This window comes from Papio anubis, chromosome X (genome assembly GCF_008728515.1).
Source record: "Papio anubis isolate 15944 chromosome X, Panubis1.0, whole genome shotgun sequence".
NCBI lineage: Eukaryota > Metazoa > Chordata > Mammalia > Primates > Cercopithecidae > Papio > Papio anubis.
In genome coordinates this window covers 88079909-88105801 of record NC_044996.1, presented here as the reverse complement: position 1 = coordinate 88105801, position 25893 = coordinate 88079909, and the positions used below count along the sequence as shown (strand labels likewise).

At 39.6% G+C, this 25893-nt stretch overlaps 1 protein-coding gene across 4 annotated transcripts in view; it reads left to right on the top strand.

Annotated features, from left to right (window-relative positions):
- LOC101010478 (zinc finger C4H2 domain-containing protein) overlaps positions 1–25893 on the top strand; it is a 119892-nt gene that overhangs the window by 36648 nt on the left and 57351 nt on the right. Inside the window, exon 1 of one of the 4 annotated variants that reach the window (XM_003917805.5) lies at positions 18707–19299. The exons of 2 other annotated variants lie outside the window; for them this stretch is intronic. In XM_003917805.5, coding sequence (XP_003917854.1) covers positions 19247–19299 — 53 coding nt within the window. In that variant the 5' untranslated portion in view covers positions 18707–19246. Of the gene's footprint in view, positions 1–18706; positions 19300–25893 lie in introns of those variants that run through there. One more of the 4 variants, XM_021932617.2, reaches the window with a different exon arrangement.

The window sequence follows — 25893 nt, the reverse complement described above, 5'->3', positions numbered from 1 at the left end:
TTTATTCATATGGTTTTGAGTTACTATCTAGTTTTCTTTTATTTCAACCTGAAGGACTTCCTGTATGTTTTCTCATAGGGGCGGTCCAGTGTTAATGAATTCCCTTACCTTTTGCTCGTCTGAGTGTGTCTTGATGGCACCATCATCCTTAAAGGATAGTTTTGTCAAATATAAAATTCTTGATTAACAATTTTTTCTTTTAGCACTTTAAATATGTTTTCCCACTGCCTTTTGACCTCCATGGTTTCTGATGAGAATCAGCTGTTAATTTTATTGAGGATCCCATATACAGAATGAGTTGCTTTTCTCTTGTTGCTTTCAAAATTATCTCTTTGTCTTTGGCTTTCAACACTTTGATTACAGTATGTTGAGCTTATGGGATGTATACAATCATGCCTTTCATCAAATTTTGGAAGTATTCAGTCATTATTTCTTGAAATATTATTTCTACCATTTCTCTCTCTCTCTTTTCTCATTCTGGGATTCCCAAATTTGTATGTTGGTTCACTTAATGGTATACCACAGGTCCCTTAGGCTCTATTCACTTTTCTCTATTATTTTCTCTTTGTGGTTCTTAGGACTGGGTACTTCCAGTTGTCCTATATTCAGGTTTGCTGATTCTGACTTCTGCCTGCTCAGATTTGCTAGTGAACCCCTGTAGTGAATTGTTTTTATTTCAGTTATTGTACTTTTCAGCTTAAAAATCTGTTTGGTTCCTTTCTAAAATTAATATTCCTATATGAATATTTTCATTTTGTTCATACATTGTTTACTGATTTCCTTTAGTTCGTTGCTCATAGTTTCCTTTAGCTCTTTTAGCATATTTATGACAGTTGTGTTAAAGTCTTTGTTGGTAAGCTCAACATCTGTGCTTGCTCAACATCTGTGCTTCCTCAGGAATGGTTTCTGTCTGTTTATTTTCTTTTTGAATAAGCCTTCTTTTCCTGTTTATTTTTATGCCTTGTGCTTTTTTGTTGAAAACTGGACATTTGAATATTATAATGTGGTAACTCTGGAAATCTGATTATTTCTCTTTCTCAGAGTTAGCTGTTTTTTTTGTTTTTGTTTTTGTTTTTAACACTGTAATAGCCTGTTTCATTACTTTTCCTATTTTTGCAGATACTGTATTTCTTGTCTGTGGTTACTGAAGTTTATGTTTCATAGCTTGTGTTCACCTATGGTTTTCACATATTTCCTTGAATTCCAGGAGCTAAAATAAACAAACAAAAAATTCACCTATTTCTGTCTTTACAAAATTTCTCTATCCTGGGCCACTCCATCATCACTTAGCCTGATCTTAGCCTTTAAACACTAAGCCTAGGGATCAGCCCAAGGTGGAAATCTGTGCTCTTATCAGGTCTTTTCTGAGTATGCATCTTGTCCTGGGCGTAACTGTGGCTTTCTAAATTATTTCATGTACACAGATACTTTGAATGCCCTGATTTCCCAAGCAAACTCCCCCAGATTTTTCTTCCAAACCTATTGCATATTTCATGAGTAATCTATTGCCCCAAGCATCTTCATGTTGTTTATTTGCCTTGCTTTACAATATTTTTAAGCAATGCTCACTAGTTTTCTGGTCTGAGTGGATTCCAAGGTAGGTAAAACAGAAAAGAGTACCTTGCATCATTCCTTCAGGCAGCCCCCAGACAGTTAGAAAATACTTGGCATGTGAGGTCTGCTATGCTTCTTCCAGAACCAGGGACCAGGATTCCACTCTGAGAGTGTAGCTACCATCTTCAAGATGTAGCTAAGTGTACCTAAGGCCTGATGTAGTGGCTCACGCCTGTAATCCCAGCACTTTGGGAGGCCAAGGCAGGTGGATGGCTTGAGCTCAGGAGTTTGATACCAGCCTGGGCAATATGGTGAAACCCCGTCTCTACCGAAAATACAAAAATTAGCCAGGCGTGGTTGCACATGCCTGTGGTCCCAGCTACTGGGGAGGCTGAGGTGGGAGGATCACTTTAGCCCAGGAGGCATAAAATGTGGTGAGACATGGACTGCACTCCAGCCTGGATGACAGAGTGAGACCCCATCTCAACAAAACAAAACAAAACAAAAGACCACTGCTAAGCTTGAGAGGCAGTGGGGCAAAGGCAAGTAAAAACATCACAAGATATCCTACCATTTTAAAGTTGCCTTTTTCTTGATTTGGCATGTTCTCAGCTACTATAAACCACTCTTTTTGAGAGGCTGATAAAGTTGATTCTGATAGTTTCTGCTTCTTTTTAAATATTCCTGTAGAGGAATGGGAATGGAGGCGTTTACTCTGCCATTTTCCTGATATTACCTAGAAAGTCCATTCTGTTTTTTAATGACAAGGGGATTGTGTGAAACTGATTTACTTTTTTCCCCATGAATCCTAGAAAAGCATGACTGATTTTGTAATTTCCTTACGACTTTGGCTGTTAAGAAGCTCTGAGATAGATTTGTGGCTACCACTAGCAGTTATGTAAGATTTTGTTTTCTAGTTCTACTTCTGTATGTATCTTACTTTATGCTTTCATTTCCCATTTGTCCCTCTTTACTCTTTCATTTTCTTTGTTTTTTGTTTGTTTTGCAATGTTTGTATCTCTGTAAACTGCATGAAATTCTTTTTGTGGAAGAAGGTGAGAGACAAATAAGGGAATAGGATTAAGATTCTAATATTTTCACCTACTACTGGGTCACCTTTAAACTGTTAAAGAATCTACCATAAGTATTTGTTGAAATTCTGTTGCTTTAACACCACAATATTGCTTCAGTAAATAAAAAAGCCAAGCAGAGCACAAAAAGTATATCACAGATAATAATTCATGATTGTGAAATGAATTCCTGAACCTGCCTTTCAACGATGAAGTTCATAGGCTGGAAATGATAAAGTTAACAGGAACAAATTGGAAGTAAAAAAAGAGTGCAGGGTTTCTGAAACTTGAATAATATAAAGCAAAACTTTTCATGGATCCCTAAGAATATCCTAATTTGAACAACATAGATATAATAACGTTTTATTTGACTTGTTTATATGAAGTATTGCATAGTGGTCAACACATGAGCTCTGTAGTCAGATTGCCTGGCTTTGACCCTTGCTGTGTCACTTATGAACTTGGTGACCTTGACTAGTTACATTACCTCTCTGTGAGTCTGTTTCTGCCGCTTTAAAAATGGAAATAATAATAGAGCCTAATTCATAACATTGTTGTGAGAATCATAGTAATTAATACCTGTAAAGGGTTAACAGTGCCTAGGCTATATTAATCACTCAATGAAGGTTACTTATTATTTAATGATGAATCATCATGCAAAAGTGAAGTTATATTTCCATAACTGGCAAAATAAAATACTTGAGGCATTTTTTTAAGTGGAGACACAAACATTTTAAAATTCTGATATAGACCTTTTAAGTGGGAAATAATTATCTTAGACACATGAAAATACACATAAGTAGGATCTTGACTCTGCCATTTAGTAAGTGGTTTTGAGCAAATTTACTTCATCTATTTGTATCTGAGTTTTCTCATCTGTAAAACGAGAGTTGAACTAATAACTGCCTTGAAGATGAAATGAAAGACTGCAGGTAAAGCACCAAGCAGAGTGTTTGCACATAAGTGCTCAAACATTTCTTATTATTATTCTGAAAAAAAGAGTCGGCAGGTTTAAAATGAAGAGGAGGGGAGGCTCTGGGGGAGTAGGGTAGAGGAAGACCCTTAGCAATAAGTAGGGTCTTATTCCATTTGCACTGTTATAACAAAATACCATAAGCTGGGTGCCTCATTAACAATAGAAATTTGTTTTTTGCAGTTCTGGAGGCTGAGAAATCCAAGATCGAGGGACTAACATATTCCATGTCTAGTGAGGGACTGCTTCCTCATAGATGGCTCTCTTCTCACTGTCTGAGCCTCTCTCTGTCCTCTTTTGTAAGAACACTGACCTAATCACCTCAGAAAGGACCTAGCTACTAATACCATCGCCTTGGGTGTTAGGATTTTAACATAATTTTTTTTTAGGGGAACACAAAGATTCAGGTAATAGCAACTAGGAAACCTGGAATTAAGAATCATGTGTTGTCAATAAATCAGACAACATATGAATGGCAGGGTGATAACACCAAGACAGGGTGATAACACCAAGACAGAGCTTGAAGGGAAGAGGTGGCTAAGCTGATGCCATCTCCACTGGAGGAATGTTGTCAAATAAAATAGAAGATGCCTGTTAAATTTGAACTTTATATACAAAAAAACCTAATATGTCTGAAATGTTGCATGGCACATACTTGTACGAAAAACGTATTTGTTGTTTATCTGAAATTCGAATTTAACTGGGCATCTTGTATCTTTATTTGATAAATCTTGCAACTCTATGTGGAGGATGCAACAGCCTTGCTTGCAGAAGTTGGCTAATGAGAGTGCAGTTAAGTGGCCCAGGACCAGGGTCCAATACCTGATGTGACATCACTAAGTTAAGCTTTCTAGTAGGTGTGTCAGGCAGCCAAGGATCCAGATTCCTGTGAAATACTCAGGAATCACCAAGGAGGTAGCACCTGGGATTTTGGAAGATTCTGCTCCAGGACATGGTCTGAATCCAGGAGGTGCGAGGATCAGATCTGTCTTAAATAAGGGTTTTGGCAGACACTGAAAGCAGGGTGGGGAATGATGAGCCTTGATAGTGCTTGGTATGTGTGGGAGGAAAAGAGGGAATGGAACTTGGCGGTATCGACCACAGTAAACCATCAGCACAAAAGATGGAAAAAAGCAGAAATGTAGCCCTGAAGACTGGGCACACCATGAGACAGAGCAGGCAAGTTAGAGTTAGGGAATGACGTACCAACATGACCAGGTCTGATCCCTGGGATCACTGAACTCTGGGTATGCTTGGGATAAAGGAAGCTTGAGGAATTCAGCTATTGTGAGGGATCACCCAAACCCAAGTTTGAGAATGTGAATAAATTCTGAACCCCACAAGACAGTGGGCAGAGGTTATTATAAGTCTTGCTGATGAGCTTATAAACTGGAGCATATCTGAGCCTCGATGTGGGCATTAGTGGATACAGCTACAATCTTAGCAGACATGTAGATGACATAGATTGAGGGATGTTCAATCTGAGCCTATCAGAGATTGGAGTCAGGAGGGGAAGGGGAACAGGAACACTCATTTGCTCTGAATGTCTCATTTATGAAAGGTCTTAAGTTGAGACTGAAGAGTTTATATTGTCAATGAAATAAGGCATGGTTTGACATTTTTATCAAGATATAACTCACCATAAGTTTCACCAATAAAAATATACAGTTATGTTTTAAGTGTATCATTTAGTACATTTTCAATGTTTTGGAACCATCATGACTATCTAATTCTTGAACATTTTCATACCCCATAACCATTAAGAAGTCACTCCCCCATTTTTTCCTCCCGGCAGCCCCTGGCAACCATTAATTTACTCTCTGTCTCTATGTACTTGCCTATACTGTATATTTCACATGAATGGAATCATACAACATATAGTCCTTTGTGTCTGACTTTTACTTAACATCATATTTTCAAGGTTCATTTGCTTTAGCATGTGATCAATACTTCATTTGTTTTATGGATGAATAATGTTTCATTTTAAAGACAGACCAAACCTTATTTATCCACTCATCAATCAATGGGTATTTGGGTTCATTTCTACTTTTTGGGCTCTTAAGGTTAATGCTGCTATAAACATTCACATACAAGTTTTTGTGTGGATATATGTTTTTATTTCTCTTGGGTATATAACTAGGAGTAGAATTAATGAGTCATGTGGGTAATTCTATGTTTAACTTTTTGAGGAACTGCCAATGTTTCTACTTTTTTTCTTTTACTCCTGGCAAGCTGTGGGAATAGTTTTGTTTGTTTTATTTTGAGACAGGGTCACGCTATGTTTCTCAGCCTGGTCTTGAACTTCTAGGCTCAAGCACGCCTCCTGCCTCAGCTTCCCGAGTAGCTGGATTTACAGGCCCACACCACTGCACCCCTCCACTTTGTAATATGTCAGGATTCTTAAAAAATAGGAAGAAATTTGAGCCATTCAATAACTGTTAAGTCCTATGCTTAACCTGTATTGACCACTGGGATGATCTTGAAGGTCCAGTGGAGATAATAGTGACAATGTAGCACCACAACCCCTAAGTAAGCTCTTACACAATCACCATTACATCTTCCCATACCTTCCCTCTTTTATCTTCATTTCACAGAGATAGGGAGATGTAAAGTGAATATTCAAATCTTTCAGCTACTCTGAATTTTCCAGGTAATGATACTTTCTTCGCAGGAAGGCATTATTATTTTCCCATTTTTGCAGATGAGAAACTGAGGCTCCAAGAAGTAAAGTGCCTTGTCCAAGGTCCCACATCCAATCAGTTGTTAAGCCTACATTGAATACTAGGATTTTCAACACCTGGTCTAGGATCCTTTCAGTGTAGTCTTTGCCCCTATGTGCCTCTGAAAAAGGTAGAAGATTGCTGATATATTTGGGCTCGCAAACTGAAATCAGACAGCCTCAAAAATGTTGAAAGTTGATCATTAACACCAGAGGGGAAAGAAAGAAATTGGGGAGGAGGAGAGAAGGCATATTGTCTCTCTCTGTGAGCATAGTATGACTGGGAATAATTCATCTGAGGGGAAGTCATTCATTCCCCATCTGTACAGCATTAATTCACTGAGGGCTGGGTCTATACTAGGCCCTGGAGACACAGAAAGAGAAGGAAGAGGGCTGAAACTAGAGTGAGGTGAGTGGAGGTAGTTGCCTTGAGCATAATTTTAAGGGAATGCTGAAAATCTCAGTAATCAAGATAAACAATATTTTTTCTTAATTAACTTTTTGTTTTTATTATAGATTCACATGCAGTTGCAGAAAAATGATACGGATAGATCTCATGTAAATTTTACTGTGTTTTTCCCAAAGTAACCCCTTGCAGAACTATAGTACAATACCACAGAGAAGATATTGACATTAATATAATCAAGATACAGAACGTTTCCACCACCACAATGAACCCTCATATTGCCCTTTTATAGCCACACCTACTTCCCTCCCACTACCATTCCCTCTGTAACCTCTGGTAACCACAAAACTGTTTCCCATTTCTATGATTTTGTCATTCCCAGAATGTTACATGAATAGAATCATATCGTGTGTAACCTTTGGGGATTGACTTTTTTTACTCAGCATAATTCTCTGGAGATTTATCCACAGATGTATCAATAGTTTTCTTTATTGTTGAGGAGTATTCCATGGTATGGATATACCAATTTGTTTAAACATTCCCCTGTTGAAAAACATATGGGTTGTTTCCATTTTGGGGCTATTATAAATAAACTACTATACATATGTATAGGTTTGTTATAAACATAAATTTTCACTTTTTTCTGGGGTAAATGTTCAGGATTGCAATTACTAGGTCATGTGGTAGTTGTGTGTTTCTTTTTAAAAAATACAAAATTGACAAACCATTGTCCATAATGGTGGTACCATTGTGCATGCTCACCTGCAATGTATGAGTGACTCTGTTTCTCTGTATCTTTGCCAGCATTTGGTACTGTCACCATTTTTTATTTTGGCCTTTCTGATAGGTTATAGCGATATTGTGTTATGGTCTTAATTCGCATTTCCCAAATGGCTAATGACATTGAAGAAATTTTCATGTATTTACCATCTGTATAACCTCTTCAGTGAAATGTTTCTTCATATCTTTGACAATTATTTAAATTGTGTTAAGTTTTTACTGTTGAACTTTGAGGGTTCTTAATATATTTTAGATACTAGTCTTTTGTTGAATATGTAGTTTTCAAATATTTTTTCCTAGTGTATAGCTTGTCTCTTCATCTTCTTTCACATAGAAAAAATTTTCAATTTTGATAAAGTCCATTTTATCAGCTTTTCCTTTTATGGATTATGCTTTTGGTGTCAAATTAAGAATCCTTTGCTTAGTCCAAGATCCAAAAGGTTTTCTCTTTTTTTTTTTCTAAAAGTTTTATAGGTTTACATTTTACATTTAAATCCGTCATCCATTTTGAGTTAATTGTTGCATAAGATGTGAGGTCTTTCGAGTAAAAATTTTTTTTCCTAACATATTCACTTTCTCCACCATCATTTGTTGAAAAGATCTTCCTTTCACCTTTGTGGGAAAAAAAAAAGAAAAAGAAAAAAATAGTAAACCAGTTTGGCATATATGTGTGAGTCTATGTCTGGGTCCTGTATTCTGTTCCATTGATCCATATGTCTATTCCACCACCAATACTACACAGCCTTGATTACTGTAGCTGTCTAATAAATGTTGACATCAGGTAGAATGATTTATTCCACTTTATTCTCTTTCAAAATTGTTTTTAGCTATTTCAGTTCCCTTGCCTTTCTATATAAATTTTAGAACTATCTTGTCTGTGTCTACCAAAAATATTTCTGGATTTTGATATCAGTTGCCATTAAACCTGTATGTCAATTTGGAGATAATTGACATTTTGTCCCAGTGTTTATCATTAGGCTCCTGCCTTGTTCTTTATGCCCCAATTTGCTGTCCAGGTCACCAGGTCCTCTAAAATGAAGACCTGCTTTTCTCTCACTGGACAATCTGTCTACCTTCCTCCATTACTTCCATCTTAGAGACTACCTGAAGTCTGGTAGCTGAAACCCCTGTTTCTATGGACACACCATCTTGGAACCAACTGCCCACTGGGACTTTCAAAACATGGACTGCCTTGGAGCCTTCCTTGTTCTGCATCTTCTACCTGTTGGGATGCCCCTACTAATTTATGTCATACTCCACTGACTCCCTGAACTGTGGCTTGCCACTTAATATACCGTAGTCCAGCTTTATACCCGGAGCCTGAGTCTTCTCTCCTCACTCACTAACTCCAATGTCATTATGTAGTAGCAGGGAGATGGGAGGAATGCCTGGCCTTAGATTCTGGCCCCTTTTAGCTTGACCTGGCTTGCCACTGCTAATAAAGCTATACCAGGCCACATCTTGAAACATGGAAGGCAGAGCATCTAGCTTGGGACTGGAGGACTAATAGACCAAAAAGCTGTCTTTGACAAGTAAAGGATAAGCATGTTTGTCTTGATAGCACTTGTTTTGTTGTTGCATTTCTTTGATCTCTGGCCAAGCCTTGCTTACTTTGATCCTGTTTTTCTATCTTTAAAATAAGGACAGATTGGAATAAATCACTGTTTTTCAAATACTTTTTAAGCAACAGATCACTGTATTGAAAAATATCTTCCACAAAATCCCCAAATATGAAAATAATACCAATTAAGTTCTAGTTTAAAAAGGAGTAGGGGTGGCTTCCCTTCACTCTAAAATCTTAGGGTTCTGCCAAACCCAGTTTGAAAACCATGGATATAGCTGTCTTCTGAGAGGCCTTTCCAGCTTTGATGCCCACTAACATTTATAGGGCTAAATAAGCTGAGGAAGTAACAGGGTCAAGAGGAGAAATGTTCAGTTAGCCTCTACTCAAAATGTGATGGCTTAGAGGAGTGTGCTCTAGCAACCAGCATGCCTCTGCTTGCCATAGGAAAATTGATTCAAGGTTTCTAATGGTGCCTGCCACAGATCTAGTTCTGAAAACACCTGTCTGGGAAACCCTCTCAGATTATCCCTGGTAGAGTTTCTTAATCCCTCTTACGTTATCCCAGAGTTTACTATTCACTCCTCCATTATAACACAGCTCACATTGTATTGTCATTACTTATTTACTGGCCCATCTCCAAATAAGCTATGAGCATCCTCAAAGCAGGAACTGTTCTTATTTCTCTGGATCTCCAGCCCCTAGGACAGCAGGCAAAGGGCATGTCTTCTCGAAAGAAGACATACAAACAGCAAACAAGCATATGAAGAAATTTTCAACATCAGAAATAATTGGAGAAATGCAAATTAAAACTACTCTGAGATACTATCTTACATCAGTCAAGAGGACTTTTAATAAAAAGTCAAAAAACAACAGATGTTAGAAAAAAGGGAATGGTTGTACACTGTTGATGAGAATGTAAATTAGTTCAACCTGTATGGAAAACAGTATGGATATATCTCGAAGAACTAAAAACAGAACTACCATTCAACCAAGCAGTCCCACTATTGGGTATCTATCCAAAGGAAAAGAAGTCATTATAACAAAAAAGATCCCTGTACTCGTATGTTTATTGCAGCACTATTTACAACAGCAAAGTCATGGAACCAACCTAAGTGTCTACCAACAGCTGATTGGATAAAGAAAATGTGGTTTATATGCACCATGGAATACTATGTAGCCATAAAAAGAACAAAATCATGTTCTTTGCAGCAACATGGATGGAGTTGGAGGCCATTATTGAAACCAGCTTTGTGAACATTGTGACAGTGAGGAAAATCTGACATATGAAAACTCTAACAGTGAAAGAAATCTGACTTAACTGCCAACTCCATCTTGCTTCTAACCTCCAAGTTGCCCTTGCCCATGCCTGGGCATATGCCAAGCTAACTGTGGGAGGAATTTAGTTTGTAGTTTAGCAAACAAAGATGGGAACAGCCCCTTCCCAAAACAAATCCCCTTCTTGCTTGGGGATCAGGCCTCTTTTGTAAAACTAACAAAGTAGCCACAAGATAAGAAATAATGGCTCAGGATTCATGCAGCCAGTGGTCACAAGATTGCTAGCCTCCCCAGTTGCTCCTATAGATAACATCACTATTGTAAAACCTCGGATTGGTGTCTGAGGTATTTTTCAGACCCTGCATTCTGATGGACCAGCTGGGCCACCCAGACAAGTAAACTGGCTCATCTGGTCGTGTGCCCCTACTCCCAGGAACTGACTCAGTGCAAGAAAACAAGCTTTGACTCCCTGTGAGTTCATCCTTAATCCAGCCAAACAGCATTCCCCATTCCCTAGCCCTCTGCCCACCAAACTGTTCTTAAAAATCCCTAGCCTCTAAATTTTTACAGAGGCTGATTTGAGTAATAATAAACTCCTGTCCTCTTGTTTAGCTGGCTTTGCATTTATTGAACTCTTTTTCTATTGCGAAAACCTTCTGTTCTTAATGCATTGCCTTTTCTGGGCAGTGATCAAGATGAAACCATTGGGTGATTACATTATCCTAAGTGACAGGAGTAGAAAATAGAATATCACATGTTCTCACTTGAGTGGAAGCTAAACAAAGGGTATACATGGACATAAAGGTGGAGAAAATAGACTCTGGAGACTCAAAAACCATGGAGGATGGGAGGGAGGTGCAGGTTGAAAAATTACCTACTGGGTACAATGTCCAATATTTTGGTGATGAGTATTCTAGAAGCTCAACTTCCACCATTATGCATACAATATCCATGTAACAAACAAGCACATATACCCCCTGAATCTAAAATTTCAACAAAGAAAACAAGGAGGGTACTAATAAACATGTTGAAGTGAAATGTTGGGTCAGGAAGAAATTCCTTAAATTCCTTTGTTTCTTCAATTACTCTTTTTCCCTCAAGAAACCCAAAATCATTCAAATTATTCCCCAAAAAGCTTATCTAAATTTTTAGAAGACAAAACTTTTTTAACTTAAATGTTTGAATAGTATTCAGTAGAGCCGCATGTTGTTTTTTGATCCAGTTTATGATGTAAGTTGAGATATATTTTTATGTACTAACATATACTATATATGATTTATCTTATTAATTGGAAGAGTAGATTATGTAATCAGTGTATATAGTAAATTTATGATCATTTTATAGGACTGGGAACATGATTTTCCTATTTTTAAATAATGTCAGATGTTTAAATTTGTTATATCCTCAATTTTATGACAGATTGGCCATATCTATGATGCATTTATTTGGTATTTTCATTTCCAAGTAGATAAGCACAATCCTTTTCAAGTCTTGTGATTTAGAGGATAATGGGAACCTGTCTGGTAGGGTAGCTAGGCTGCCAACGATGGAAAACAAGGAGGTAACAAGAAAGTTTATTGAAGAATATCCATCTTAATAATAGCAGACACTTTTATAGTATTTATTATGCTGTTTTAGCCAGTTACATATATTAATTTAATTACAACCCTAAGAGTTAGTCACAATTACTATCATTTCCATTTTCCATATGACAAGACCAAAACCCATAGAGGGGAAGTTATTTGCCCTTGAGTCAGTTAGCTAAAAACAGTAGAGACCAGAGGTGAACTCAGGCAGCCTGACTGAAGAGTCTGGGTGCCTCACCACTATGCATACTGCCACCTGTGCTAGGAAAGGAAGCACTATCTGGGAAGTCAAGCAGGGAAATTATATGTGATATATGCAAGGGGATTTTGAAGGCCCAGGAGAGAACATCTGCCTTCCCACTCCTCTCCCAATCCATTTACTTGCAGATGCCAGATGTTTCATTCATAGGCATAAGGTTTGTTCTATTGTTTACAATGCAACCAACCCGTGGGTGGGGTAATACTAAGATTTATGAGTTATTTTTACTTTCCCAGTCTGTTTCATTTTTATTTTTATGAGTGTCACTTTTCATTGTACATTTTTATACAGTTGAATCTGCCCATCTTTTCCTTGGGGTTGCATATCTGTCATTGTGGCTTTACAAGTTATCATCCCTCTAAAGCCTCTACTATAATTGAAACCATTTTTGCCCCAGACTCAGGGGAAATAATGGCTACAACCTTCACATCAAATGCTGCCCTGTCCATTTTGAGATCTTTAAATGAAGCCTGTATCATTATCTTCTCAAGCTTAAATCAAGACAACTTATTTGTAGTTTTTCATGGTCCTCTCCTGTTTCTATTCACTGAATTATCTCCAAATTTGGGTTCTCAAAATGACTCTGAGAATTAGGGGAAGTGATGAGAAGGATGAGGGATATTGACCTGTACTGAATGCCCATTATATTTCAATCAACGTGCTAGGTGCTTTCTCATACCTTATCTATTTTCATTTAATCATTAAACAGCTCTATGAGGGGGACAAGGGCCCTGTGAATAGTTCTAAAGTACCCCAGCCTGGGAAAGATGTGCAGGGAACCTGGTAAGACTCAGTCCTTTGGGAAACTCAATCCCATACTTAGTTCTGGTGATATAAAGGAGGCTGTTAGAAATGGAAGGTCATTGGAGCTAGACAGTCAGTTTTGGTCACTCTCAAAGAGGTGGGAATTGAAGAAGGGGGAGGGTGTGGATGAAAGTTTACTAAGAAAATGCAGTAGATGTACACTAGACTGCTTTTATAATAGGATTTTTTACACTAGGGTTTTTCAGACTTGGAAAGGGAAAAAGTGGGACTCCCCTACTCCCACTGCCAGATCTTTGTTCCCTGAAATTTGCATTTGGGGGATCTAGGTCAGTGACATTGGGTAGGTGAGAAAGAATATAGGAGTGAAAGTTCAATGACATAAAGCCATCAAAAACAGCAAGAATCTCAGCTGAAACATTGCCTGAGAACACCTAGCACAGTCTATGTAGGCAGATACAAATTCTAGCTAATCATCCACAAGTCCCATCTCCTAGGGGAATCTTCAAAGTTAAGGCTTCAGACACACCCCTCAACACCCTAGCTGAAGGGCTGAAGTGATGGAGAACATGAAAATTTTCTGAGAGAGTGTGAAGAATGAGATTACCTATCTCAGCTCCTAATTCCCTAACCTAGGGAGGTCAATTACCATTTCTGTTCTTCAGTTTTTCCATATACCACATGAGTGCCTTCCAGCCCTAACATCGTATGGTTCTCTTCCAGTCTTTCCTGTCTCCGTGAATGGCACTGACCTTATTACTGAAGCCAAAAATCCAGGAGTCATTTTAGATGCCTTATCTTTCCCTCCATACCTCTTCATCCCATCCATGAGCTAATCATATCACTTCTGTACCCAATAATATGTTTACAATCAGTCCATTTTTCTTCATATCTATTATTACTACTGTAATTCAAGCCACCATCATTTCTTTCCTGGACAACTGTAATAGTTTTCCCACTGGTTTTCCTACTTCCACTTTTGCCCCAATAAAATCTGTTCTCACAGCAGTCAGTGATGTTTAAAAACTAGATCATGTTGCTCCCCTGCTTAAAACCCTCAATATCTGCCTATTGTAATTAGAATAAAATCCAAACTCATCACCATAGTTTACAATACCCTGTTTTTAGAATAAAAGTTCCATGACATAAACTGTCTCCTCAGTCTACTTCTGCTCCCCTTAATCAGCCAGAGCCCAACCTACTTTTTTTTCATAGGCTAAGCATTTTCTGACTCAGGACCGTTGCACTGGCTATTCCTTCTGCCTGGAGTACTCTTCCTCCAGATCATTGTATGGCGAACTCCTTACGTTTCCACTACAATGTCATCTCTGAACAGCAGGCTTCCCTGAACATCCTAACTAAAACATTCCCCCTCCTGCCACTATTCTCTCCTATTATCCTCAATTAGTGTTTCATGGGCTTATCTCCCCCTAATATTATTATGTTTATTTCTTTTTCTTTTCTGTCATTATTGTCTGGCTCCTCGTACTAGAATGTAAACTTCCTGAGAACTGGGATCCTGGGTAACTAATAGAACACAGTAAGTGAGAGCATGGCTTCTGGAGGCAGACTCTCTAAATTTGAATCTCAATTCTGCCACTTACTAGCTGTGTTACTCTGGACAAGTTACTTTACTTCTCTGTGCCTCAACTTCCTCTTCTGTAAAATAAGGATGATAATAATATATATTTCCTGTGAAATTTTTGCAAGGATTAAACTAACTTAATACCTGCAAAGCACTATATATCCCTGGAACCTAGGAGAGTGCCTGGCATGTAGTAAGTGTTCAGTAAATATTTGTTAGCTGTTTGCATGAATTAATCCTCGATGCCTCCTGCTATTTCCCTCCCTTCCTCTCCCTTCCTGCCTAATTTTGTTCAGGAAGCTTTTCCCTGACTCCTTGCTCACTTCTCAGGACTAAGTTGGTTCTCCCCTTATGTGTGTGCTCACAGAACCTAGACTTATTTCAAGCCCTGATTGCTAGGTATAGCTATATATGTATGCATGATCTTTGTAATAGCTGGTCTCTCACTAAATGGGAAGCTTGGTAAGGGCAAGGCCCATGTCTGTCATATCTGCTATGAAATCTTCACTGAAACCTTGATGGTTCTTGACACATCATAAGTATACAATAAACATTTTTGGGCTGAAAACTTTTGGCTCATTTTTTTTCTGTTAGAAATGCTGATTAAGAAATATAATGAGAAATTTAATAAGTAATTTGCACTACTTTTTGAAAGGCAATTTGGGACCAAGGATGTTGTTGCATCTCTGCCTCCTCTTAGTTCAGTTCACTGTTGAAGTACAAAGAAAGATCTGTGAATTCAATATTCTGGCCTCCATTTTTAAAGTCTTGATCTATTCCTTGAAAGTATGATCATGTTAACAAGAGACTGACTGACTTCCTTTTTGCTAATTTCTTGCATTTTAATGGTATTAACCCCAACATACACTGCCTGACTTACTTGTTTCTTAGCAATAAGAATAATGTTGGCCCTGATAAAACTAAGAATTTTTTTTTATTTCTACCCCCTCAAATCAATCAGTTCTTCTAATAAAATCATGCATTAGAACTCACTGCTAGCCCATATCTTAAATATTGTTTTAGACATTGCAAACTTCTGATCAATTGAGAGCTACTGAATACTTACTATGGAAAAGCCACCACCTTGGCTTGCAGATACTGTTTTAAGTGCTGCTTCAGAAGAAGGGGCAGAAGGCTATGGTTTCCTTCTCTTCCCCATACTTTCTCTACAACATTTTCCTTCCTTTCATTGCTAGCCTGGATTCTTAAAGCTCAGCAAGGAACAGGTGAAACATCTGTTCTCAAAGAGGTCAAGGAGCCAAAAGCAAACCAACAGAAGCTAAGAGGCATATTACTCTTTCTGTATTTGGACATTTTAATTGTTACAAATAGCACAAGCCTTCTTCCAAGCTCCAGGTTTTCCCACAGCCTCTTCTGTTAGATTAACTGTTATCTTCCTTTAATGTCCATAGATTGGAAGCATGGGACATGCTTGGCCCTCTGCAGACACCCTATATTGGAGTGTACCTTCTGGCTGAAAAGTAACAGAGGCATTCAGGCCCCATGGTAGCAGTAGCAGCTTCATACAGGCCGCGTGGGGCCATAGGAAGAGCACAGGCCCTTGAGTCAGGAGTCTTGGTTCTGTTTCAGCCAAGTTGGGTGACGTCGGACAAGTCTTTTGCCTCTCTTGGTCTCAGTTTCCTCATCTATAAACTAGGATTTCTGTGAGGCTTGAAAGACAAGATAGTTCCCAAATTATTACCAAATCAGACTCTAAACCCATTAACATATTTAATTGAAACAGATACATAGCCACATCCAGACTTTTACCAGACGTGTGAACATAGTCAGTGGTAAGGATTCTTTGGGTGAAGGGGATAGTGGAAAAAGAGAGAGACATTAGATTTAAAATCTCAAAGACGGTACATAAATTGCTTCCCACACATCCCTTACAAACCCTCCACTTCTCCCCAAGCCAGCATTAACGCATTATAAACCACTTTATGTTTGACATAGATACGTACACTCAGGACCCCATTTTAGTTTTGGTTGCTGTATTTTTTTTTTCCAGACATGCTATCTTCATTAATCTGCAAGTAACTTGGTCCAAAGTGGGCACAGGCTCTAGCTTCATAACTTATTGTGTGGCCTTGGCAAAACAACTTTCCCTATCTGAGTCAGTTTTCTTCCTTCTAAAAGGGGATGAATCTACTTGCCCCCTTCATATTGGTTGTGAGGATAAAATGATAGGTTGTACATATCAGACTCAGCACAGTAGCCAGTATATGCTAGGCACTTACACAGGCTTGTCATTTACCTCCTCCCCTTGTGAGACAGAGCTGGGGCCAGTTCTTGGCTCTGGATCCACAGGGTTTGTGACTAACCAACTCAGTGTTCTTTAAATACCAACTAGTGGCTCTACAAGGTAGCAACCTTCAAGATGATAGGAAAATGTAGACACTAGGGAGAATTTTATGGTTAAGAAAGTTATTACATCTTTGATCCAAAGAAGAGAAGGGCTTTAATTTCTTCCCTGGAGAATGCTTAAAATCACTGTGGACATCGAGAATGACATGAGATTCATGTTCCACAAACTTCTCAAGCTCCTACAATATACCAAGCCCTGTATTCAGCATGATCATGGGAATGATCTCATAGAGGCCTCACAACAAGCCTCTGAGGTGGGCTCACTAGGTACATTTTTCAGATGAGGAAACTGAAGCTCAGTAAAAGAAAGGACAAACTCAGGGAGAGTTCTGACTCACCTTTAGTTGGGAGTGAGTCACCATCTTCCTTTTGTCCGAAGTCCAGCTCTCTAGGCCTATTTGTGCACTCTGAGTAACTGCCTCTTACCTGGTCTCATGTCCTCTAATCATTCTCTACTTTGCTTCCAGAGTCTCTCCCTAAAATATTCCTCCAACCTTATCACTACCGTGCGTTGAAACATACAATAATTAAACATTATTTGGTGCAGAGTAAGCACTTAAAAAATGCTTATTAGGGTCAGGCGTGGTGGTTCATGCCTGTAATCCCAGCACTTTGGGAGGCTGAGGCGGGTGGATCACTTGAGCTCAGGAGTTCAAGACCTGTCTGGCCAACATGATGAAATTCCATCTCTACTAAGAAACACAAAAATTATCTGGGCATGGTGGATGGGCACCTGTAATCCCAGCTATTTGGGAGACTGAGGCCAGAGAATTGCTTGAACCCAGGAGAAGGAGGTTGTAGTGGGCTGAGATCTGTGCCACTACACTCCAGCTTGGGCGACAGAGTGAGACTGTCAAATAAATAAATAAATAAATAAATAAATAAATAAATAAATAAATTTAAAAGTTTATTAGATAAATGTCTGCCTATAGGATTAAGTCCAAACCCTTTAGTCTGACATTTAACATATTTCATAGTCTGGCTCCTACCTGCCTTTTCTAAATACTACATCTCCCATTTCTTTTTTCCACCTCTACACCTCATATAAGAACCCTAGGCCGGGCGCGGTGGCTCAAGCCTGTAATCCCAGCACTTTGGGAGGCCGAGACGGGCGGATCATGAGGTCAGGAGATCGAGACTATCCTGGCTAACACGGTGAAACCCCATCTCTACTAAAAAATACAAAAAAAAAACTAGCCGGGCGAAGTGGCGGGCGCCTGTGGTCCCAGCATCTCGGGAGGCTGAGGCAGGAGAATGGCGTAAACCCGGGAGGCGGAGCTTGCAGTGAGCTGAGATCCGGCCACTGCACTCCAGCCTGGGCGACAGAGCCAGACTCAGTCTCAAAAAAAAAAAAAAAAAAAAAAAATGAACCCTATATTTCAGGCACTCTGAACCTCTCATCCTTTCCTTTCTCTCTCTATTGTATCCTCACCTGGAAAGCCTATTCTCCTCTATGGTCTGACAAATCGTTAGTCACTCTTGAGACCTATTTACATCTTCTCTGCACAGGTTACACCTTATCTATTCCTGTATTTTGTTTGACACCACACTGTACTGTAATTAATAGGTAAATTTTCAGCCTCTTCTGTTCCTCAAAGGCAAGGATTTGCTTTTATTTATCTGCCTCGCCCAGTGACTCCTACAGTACTTCTTCCATTGACTGACAAAGTCGGAGCTTAAGTAATTGTTTGTTGAACGGGTAGCTGGAAGTAACAAGGTTCTCCTCCCCACTCTCCTTTCCCCCAGCTTTTGCAGCATCTTCCTCCTCCCATCCTCCTCTTCCCCACCCCCGCCCCACCCTAATTTGAATGCCAAAGTTACTGGTCCCCAGGCAGCAGCTAGCACTTTCAACATCTCCGAAGCTACTTTCCCTGCAGGCTTTGTTTCCATCCCCAAGGCATAATTAGCAACTACTGCTAATCTTTTGCGGGTGAGTGGGTGCAAGGACCCCCGAAGGGGAGCGAATGGGTACGTCTCTCATCTCTCCAATGGCCTTCAGGAGTTTTTTTTCCCCATTTTCCCACACACGGGCCAGATGAATATCCCCATTCCTTTGCACTCTTCACAACCTTTGACATAATTATCTATAACAAATTGATTTAAAGTGCGGCTGCAGGAAGGGAAACAGGCATGTCTCGCTTGGCCTTCTGGGAGTTGTAGTCTTACAGGCCCCCGGGCTGCCTGGCTGGCCCTGAAGCTGTGGACTACAGCTCCCAGGCCTCTCCAAGCCCCTACCGCACAGGCTCAGAGCCCCAAGCCCGGAGGAGGTGGCTACATTGTGTCTATTGTATCCTTTGGCTGGTGTATTTGTACATCTCTCGGGACGTGAAATTGACAGTGAAAAGTATGGCAGATGAGCAAGAAATCATGTGCAAATTGGAAAGCATTAAAGAGATCAGGTAAGTGGCACGTTGTCCCCCTCAACCCCCCGCCCCCCTCCAACCAACCCTTCCTTGCAGGAGAGGGCTAATTATCTATTGTTGGGCTGCTTGTCTGGGGAGCTGGAAAGGGGCCCATTCACCACAGACTTGCAGGAGAGGTGAGGATGGGAGGGGCGCTGAGGAGAGTTGAGAGAGAGAGAGAGAGACCTCTTGCCAGATGTGGCTGAGAAAGCAAAGAGGAAGAAACACAGGGCTGGTCCCAAGACAGTTTTATTTTTCGAGGTGGGGGTCAGGACTCTGCATTCATGGTCACGTTTTTAAAAAGTACTTGTGTGCCCCAATGTGTCTTTGGCTCCTTGCTCTTTAGGAGTCGAGATTTTTTTCCAGTCTCTTGTTCAACTTGAGAACCTGGAGTTTGGGAAAGGCTTTTGAGAGCCAAGTTTAGCGCATCAGGGCTGGTGGCTGCTGCCAGGGGCTGCCAAGTGGGGGTTGCAGAGGAATCTCAGCGGGCGGAGCTGGGAGAATGGCGCGCGCTCGTTTTCCTTTCACTCACTCGCCACTTTCTTCCTTCCTATCCCGCGCTTGGGAGGGGGATGGGAGCAATGGGGATTGGGGACGCGGTCGCTGCGCTGATGGTGGGATCGCGACAGCTGCTCTGAGGAGCTGGAGGAGACAGGCAGGCTGGCAAAATGGGAGTTGCCGAAGTGGAGTCCGCCACCCGGTTGCTTCTGGAGCAGCTTTTGGCAAAGCGATGATATTGTCCTTGCTCAGAACACAATAGCGCCGGGCTGTGTGGGCTGGCACAAGGTCTGTCTTCACCTCCCCTTCTCAGCGTGAGCCCCTGCTTTGGCTTTTGCTCTCACTCTGAGAGTGGCCTGGATCAAGCTGTCTCCCTGGAGTGTTTTCTGAGAACCCAAGGTGGAAGATGTCAAGTGTGTCTCTTTAAGAAATAAGACTTTGGGCATGAGATTTAACCCTTAGAGTGCTGGATGAGACCTACACGTGGTGATTAGTGGTGGTAGGTAAAACACCTTGGTTTCTTCTTCCTCTTGGGGGGTTGCATCTCTCTTTCTACAGGAGAGGTAAAGGAAGGGAACTATCATTTATTGAGCCCCATCCCGCCCCTGTGTGCCAGGCCCTTTGACCTAATTTTGCTCATTCAGCAAGAGTCCTGTGAGCTTCCTACTCCTCCTTTACAGCTGGGGAAATAGAGGCCCAGAGAATTTGAGTGATTTTCCCACAGCCACCCAGCTTGAAAGTGCCACATTTTGTTGGTCTGCCTGCAAAGGTATTCCTTTTCCCACTATGTCCTAGGCAAAGTCTGGAAAGGAGAAAGGAATATGTTGCAATTTTTTTTTTTTTTTTTTTTTTGCAAAAGCGTCAGAAGTTAGCTAGAAAATGTGACACCTTGGTACAGTAGAATGCCAGCTGTCATAATAACAATGCAGCTAGTCAGAAGCTTAGGCTTGCAAATGGAGAGCCTAGACTTCCACTCTCACCAAGCTTCAAAGGAACCACCACCCCATGCCCAGAAAAGGACCAGTTGTGAGCAAGGACTTTAATCCCCAGTGAAAATAGACCTTTCCCAGTGAAGACCACATGGAGAACCATAACTTCTACCCTTACCAGTGGTAACTAGGAGTTTCTACCTCAACCAGCTAGGATGGAATCAGCATAGGCCCAGAGAAAAGGCCAAACTTGCACCTCTAACCAGCAGTAACAAACAGCCCCTCCCCAATCTGGATGTCAAGAGACAGTGGAGAAACTGGACTTCTGCCGTCCCTCTTCCATCCAGGAGAGTGTTAGAGAACTGCTAAAACAAAAGATTTAAATAAGATCCAGAGTATCCAACTTTTAATCAAAAAATCACTTTCCATACTAAGATATCCACTTGAATGAGAAAAGAAAATAAACAGATGCCAATACTGAGATGACACCCATGTTAGAATTATCTGATAAGGATCTTAAAGCACCTGTCATAAAAACATTTCAGTGAGCAGTTACAATACACTTGAAACAAGTGATAATGTAGAAAATCTCAGAAAATAAATAGAAAGTCTCAACAAAGAAATATAAAACATAAAGAAGAACAAAGTGACATTTTTAGAACTGAAAAATACAGTAACATAAAAACCCCAAAAAAAACCCAATGGATAGGTTCAACAGTAAGGTGGAGAAGACAGAGGGAAAAAAATAGCTTACAAATATAAAACAGTAGAAATCACTGTGGAACTATAACAAAAGCTTTAACATTTATGCCAACAGATTCCCCGGAGAAAGAGGGCAGGATTGGAAAACTATCGGGAAAAATAATGACTAAAAACTTGCCAAATTTGCAAAAGACATAAACATTTAGATTCAAGAAGAGGAGCAAACACCAACATAATCAACACAAAGAAATACACTCCAGGACACATTGTAATCAACCTCTGAAAAATGAAAGAAAAAGGAAACTTCTTCAAAGCAGCTGAAGAGAAACAATTCTACAAAGGAAAAAAAACTTTAGAATGACAGATTTATCATCAGAAACTGATGATGCCCTAGCATTTTTTAAATGCTGAAGGAAAAGAAGTGACAACCCAGAAATCTATGTCCAATAATAATATCCTTCAGTACTGAATGGATAATCAAGACATTCTCCAATGAAGAGATACTAAGGAAATTTAGATATACCCTAAAAAAAGATGATAGTAAGCTCTGAAAACAGAAAAGAAACAATAAACAGTAAGCAAAAACATGGTTAATACAGCAGACTTTCTCTTTCCTCTTGAAATTTCTTATGTTTGATAATTGAAGCTAAATTTATAATGTTATCTAATGTGGTCTCAGCATATGTAGAGGAAATATTTAACACATTTATATTGTAAACTGGGGAATGTAAAGAGATGTAAAGGGGAGGACATGCTTCTACACTTCATTCAAGCATGTAAAGTGGTGAAGTCAGAAGATTATTAAATAAGTTATGTATATATAATATATTACTGAGAGAAAACACTGAAAATGCTATACAAAGAAATGTACTCAAAACATTATAAATAAATCAATATGAATTTTTTAAAAATGCTCGTCACCCACAGGAAGGCAGGGCAAAGAAAATGGAGAAACTAAAATTACAGAGAACAGAAAACAAAAAATAAAAAGGCAGACATAGCCTTAATGTATCAATAATTATGTTCACAACAAATGGTCTAAATACCATGCAAACATTAATCAAAATAAAGCAGGAATGGCCATCTTAATATCAAATAATACAGACTTAAGAGCAAAGAAAATTCCTAGGGACAGAGATAGATATTACTTAATGAAAAATAAATGTGTGTGTTCCAAAAGGGACTTAAATTAACCTGCTTTTGACAATTTTACAGTAATATACAAAGGTTAAGCCACTTGGTTTAAGAATTTAAAGTGGAGAAAGTACTATAAACATATACTTCACGTTCACATATGGACAGGTAAACATGTATGGGACGTAGAAAGAAAGAAGGAGCAAAGAGTCAAAGAAACTGAAGAAAGGAACTAACATTTGTCAAGCACTTTTTAATTTCAAAGCTCCTGGCTCATTTACTCTTTAGTCTTCCCAAAGAAAATCTGGGATAGGAATTATTACCCCCATTTTATGAATAAGGGCATTGAGGATCAGATAGGTTAGGCAACCTTCCCATGGTTACACAGCTAGGAAAGAAAAAATAATATATCCTCCTATTCACATGGCATATGCATTTCAATGTTATTAACTGCCCTTACAAATGCTAATTATCTGATTAACCATTATTCATATTCACTGTGAATATGACCTATATGAAATGCCTCATCTTCTCCAAAACCTTCTCAAGTTCCCCAGTTAAAATGAATTGCAATACCGCTACCACAGTCTCCACAGGGAGATTTATTATAGCACTCAAGTTATCCCATCTAATGATGCAATTTTGAATTGATACGTATCTTCCTTTCTTCCTTCCTTCCTAACTGCTCTAATCCTAAATCTCCTGAAGTATAAGCATGGCAGCATATTTCTGTTAAAAAAAAATAATGTTTGCTGGACAGAAGCAGGAATGATGACGGCAGCATCATCTAATGACCTATTGAAGTCAAGCTAAGAGCCTTACACACATTCAGACACGAGCCCAGAAATGTACACATTAATACTCAGCACTCACACCAATGGCAGAATTTGCAGTGGGAAAAACATCAGAAGTGGATTCTCCCACCACAGAACATTTTCTGCTTCTAACTCTGAACACATGCCCACCCCTGTCTTTCAGCCCAATCCCAATCACACTCCCACATTATGTTCCCAACCTCAGCCCCCAAAACCCAAACTAATCTATTTTGCCCATGTTTTCCTTGGACTTTTAAATGGTGATGAAGGAGCATGTAGATAAGTGGAAGAAGAGAGACAAGAATGGAACAAAAGAAGGATGATAGAAAAAAGGGAAAGGGGGGATAACAGTAATAAAACAGAGACAGTGAGTACAGGCACCATTAAATGGACCAGAGCCCTACACCAGCTCCCCAAGTACATAACAATATTTCCTTAAAATGCACATGCCATCCATTCATGTGTATTGCATACACTCACACCCTGATGTACACATATCCATACACAAAGAGCTTTCCTCACTTGAAAAAAAGAAAAACCATTTTGGAAGGAGATGTTGTGTTAAGTAGATACTCTTAAATGAATGTTTCTTGACTGGGTCCTTCTTTTCTTTTTTTCTTTCTACACACTCTTTTGAGTAAATTCCTGTACTTCCATGGCTTCAAATATTATCTTCCAAATCTCCAACCTGTATACCCCACCTACATTCATGCTTTAGCCCACACATATGACAGCCTAGTGGGCTTGTCCGCCTGGAAGTTTCACAGATAACTCTCAGATTTATATCTACATCTCTTCCTACAGCAATCAAGCTCCTCCCCCTAAACCTTTGGTTTAATGCCACCATTTCCTGCACAGTTACCTCAGATGGCAATCTGAAAGTCAATGTTGACTCCTATTTCTCTTTAATGACTCACCTGCAATCACTTAGCAAATTCTACTATTTCTATCCTGAATATCTTACTCAATACCTGCCCCACTCTCCACCTCCCAGTTTACTGCTCCATTTCAAGCCTTCATTATAACTGGCATGGATATTTGTAATGCAGTATCCATTTCCATCTGAAGAATTACTTCCCTGTGTACAGTCTCTGCTGTATCTGCAATGTCATCCACATAGGAAGCTATGAGAACTACCTTCCTAAAGCATGGGTGTTATTTTATTTCTCAAACATCTTCACTAACTTTTCATTATGTATGACAATCTTTTTGAAAAATACAGGCTGCGTCCCATTATTACCTCATAAAAATAATTTGGTTGGTCCCTAGTAGCACTTTTAAAAAAACCTTTTTTAAACTAAAAAGGAAATTATCAACTTACATTGCATATGAAGAAGTAGGTATACTTTGGGGAAGGTTTTGTTTAGTTTTAAATATGTGTATGTGTGTATTGTGTCATGAGGTGAAATTCATTTCTCACTTACGTCATTTCTTACTGTGTCTCTGTTGAACACACATTTGCCTATCAGTGTTTCCATGGCATTCATGCTGCCTCCCCAGAAATCTGTCCCATAGCCACCATTCTGACCTTATCTGCTACTACTGCTTTTTATTCACCCTATCCTTTAGCCATATAGAAGTTCTAACTGTTTTATATATTTTCATTCCTCCAGACCTTTGCGTCTGCAGATTCCTCATTCTAGAATGCCACTCTCCCATTCCAAGCATCTAAGTCCTACTCATTTTTCAAGGAAGACCTATATGAAATGCCTCATCTTCTCCAAAACCTTCTCAAGTTCCCCAGTTAAAATGAATTACAATACCCCCACCACAGTCTCCACAGGGAGATTTATTATAGCACTCAAGTTATCCCATCTAATGATGCAATTTTGAATTCATATGTTCCTTCCTTCCTTCCTTCCTTCCTTCTTTCCTTCCTTCCTTCCTTCTTTCCTTCCTTCCTTCCTTCTTTCCTTCCTTCCTCTCACCCTCCCTCCCTTCCTCCCTTCCTCCCTTCCTCTCTTCCTCCCTTCTTCCCTTCTTCCCTTCCTTCCACCATTGCTGTGGCAGCCTCAGTAGGCTCCTCTGTTACCTGGCTTGGGGATTGACTCAGAACCAGTGCTTACTCAAGAGCAAGGCACAGGATAACTGGAACCTCTGGGACTTGTGGATGGGCAAGTTAAGCCAAACAATGCTGGCTGGAGGAGAGAGAGTGAAAAGTTATTGGCATTTGGTATTGAGATGTGAGAAAGTTTTCGGAATGAACTGTTATAAGAAACCTACTTTGCTGACAGTAGCTTTGTTTCCAGTTGAGCAAATAAATATTGCATGGAAGAATGCTTAGTGCTTAGGCAATATTCTCACCAGACTGGAGTAAGTAGGAAAAGCTAGCTCCTTTGTGTTCATTCAGTGGCATTTACTGAGCACCTGATCTGGGCCATAATCAGGGTTGGGCTATCCTGTGGTGGCCCATCACTTACAATAAATTAGACCCGTTGGAAGGATCTTCTAATCAAAGTCAATAGCTCTGATCTCTCCCTTGAGTTCCAGACTCACATATCTAACTGCCCATT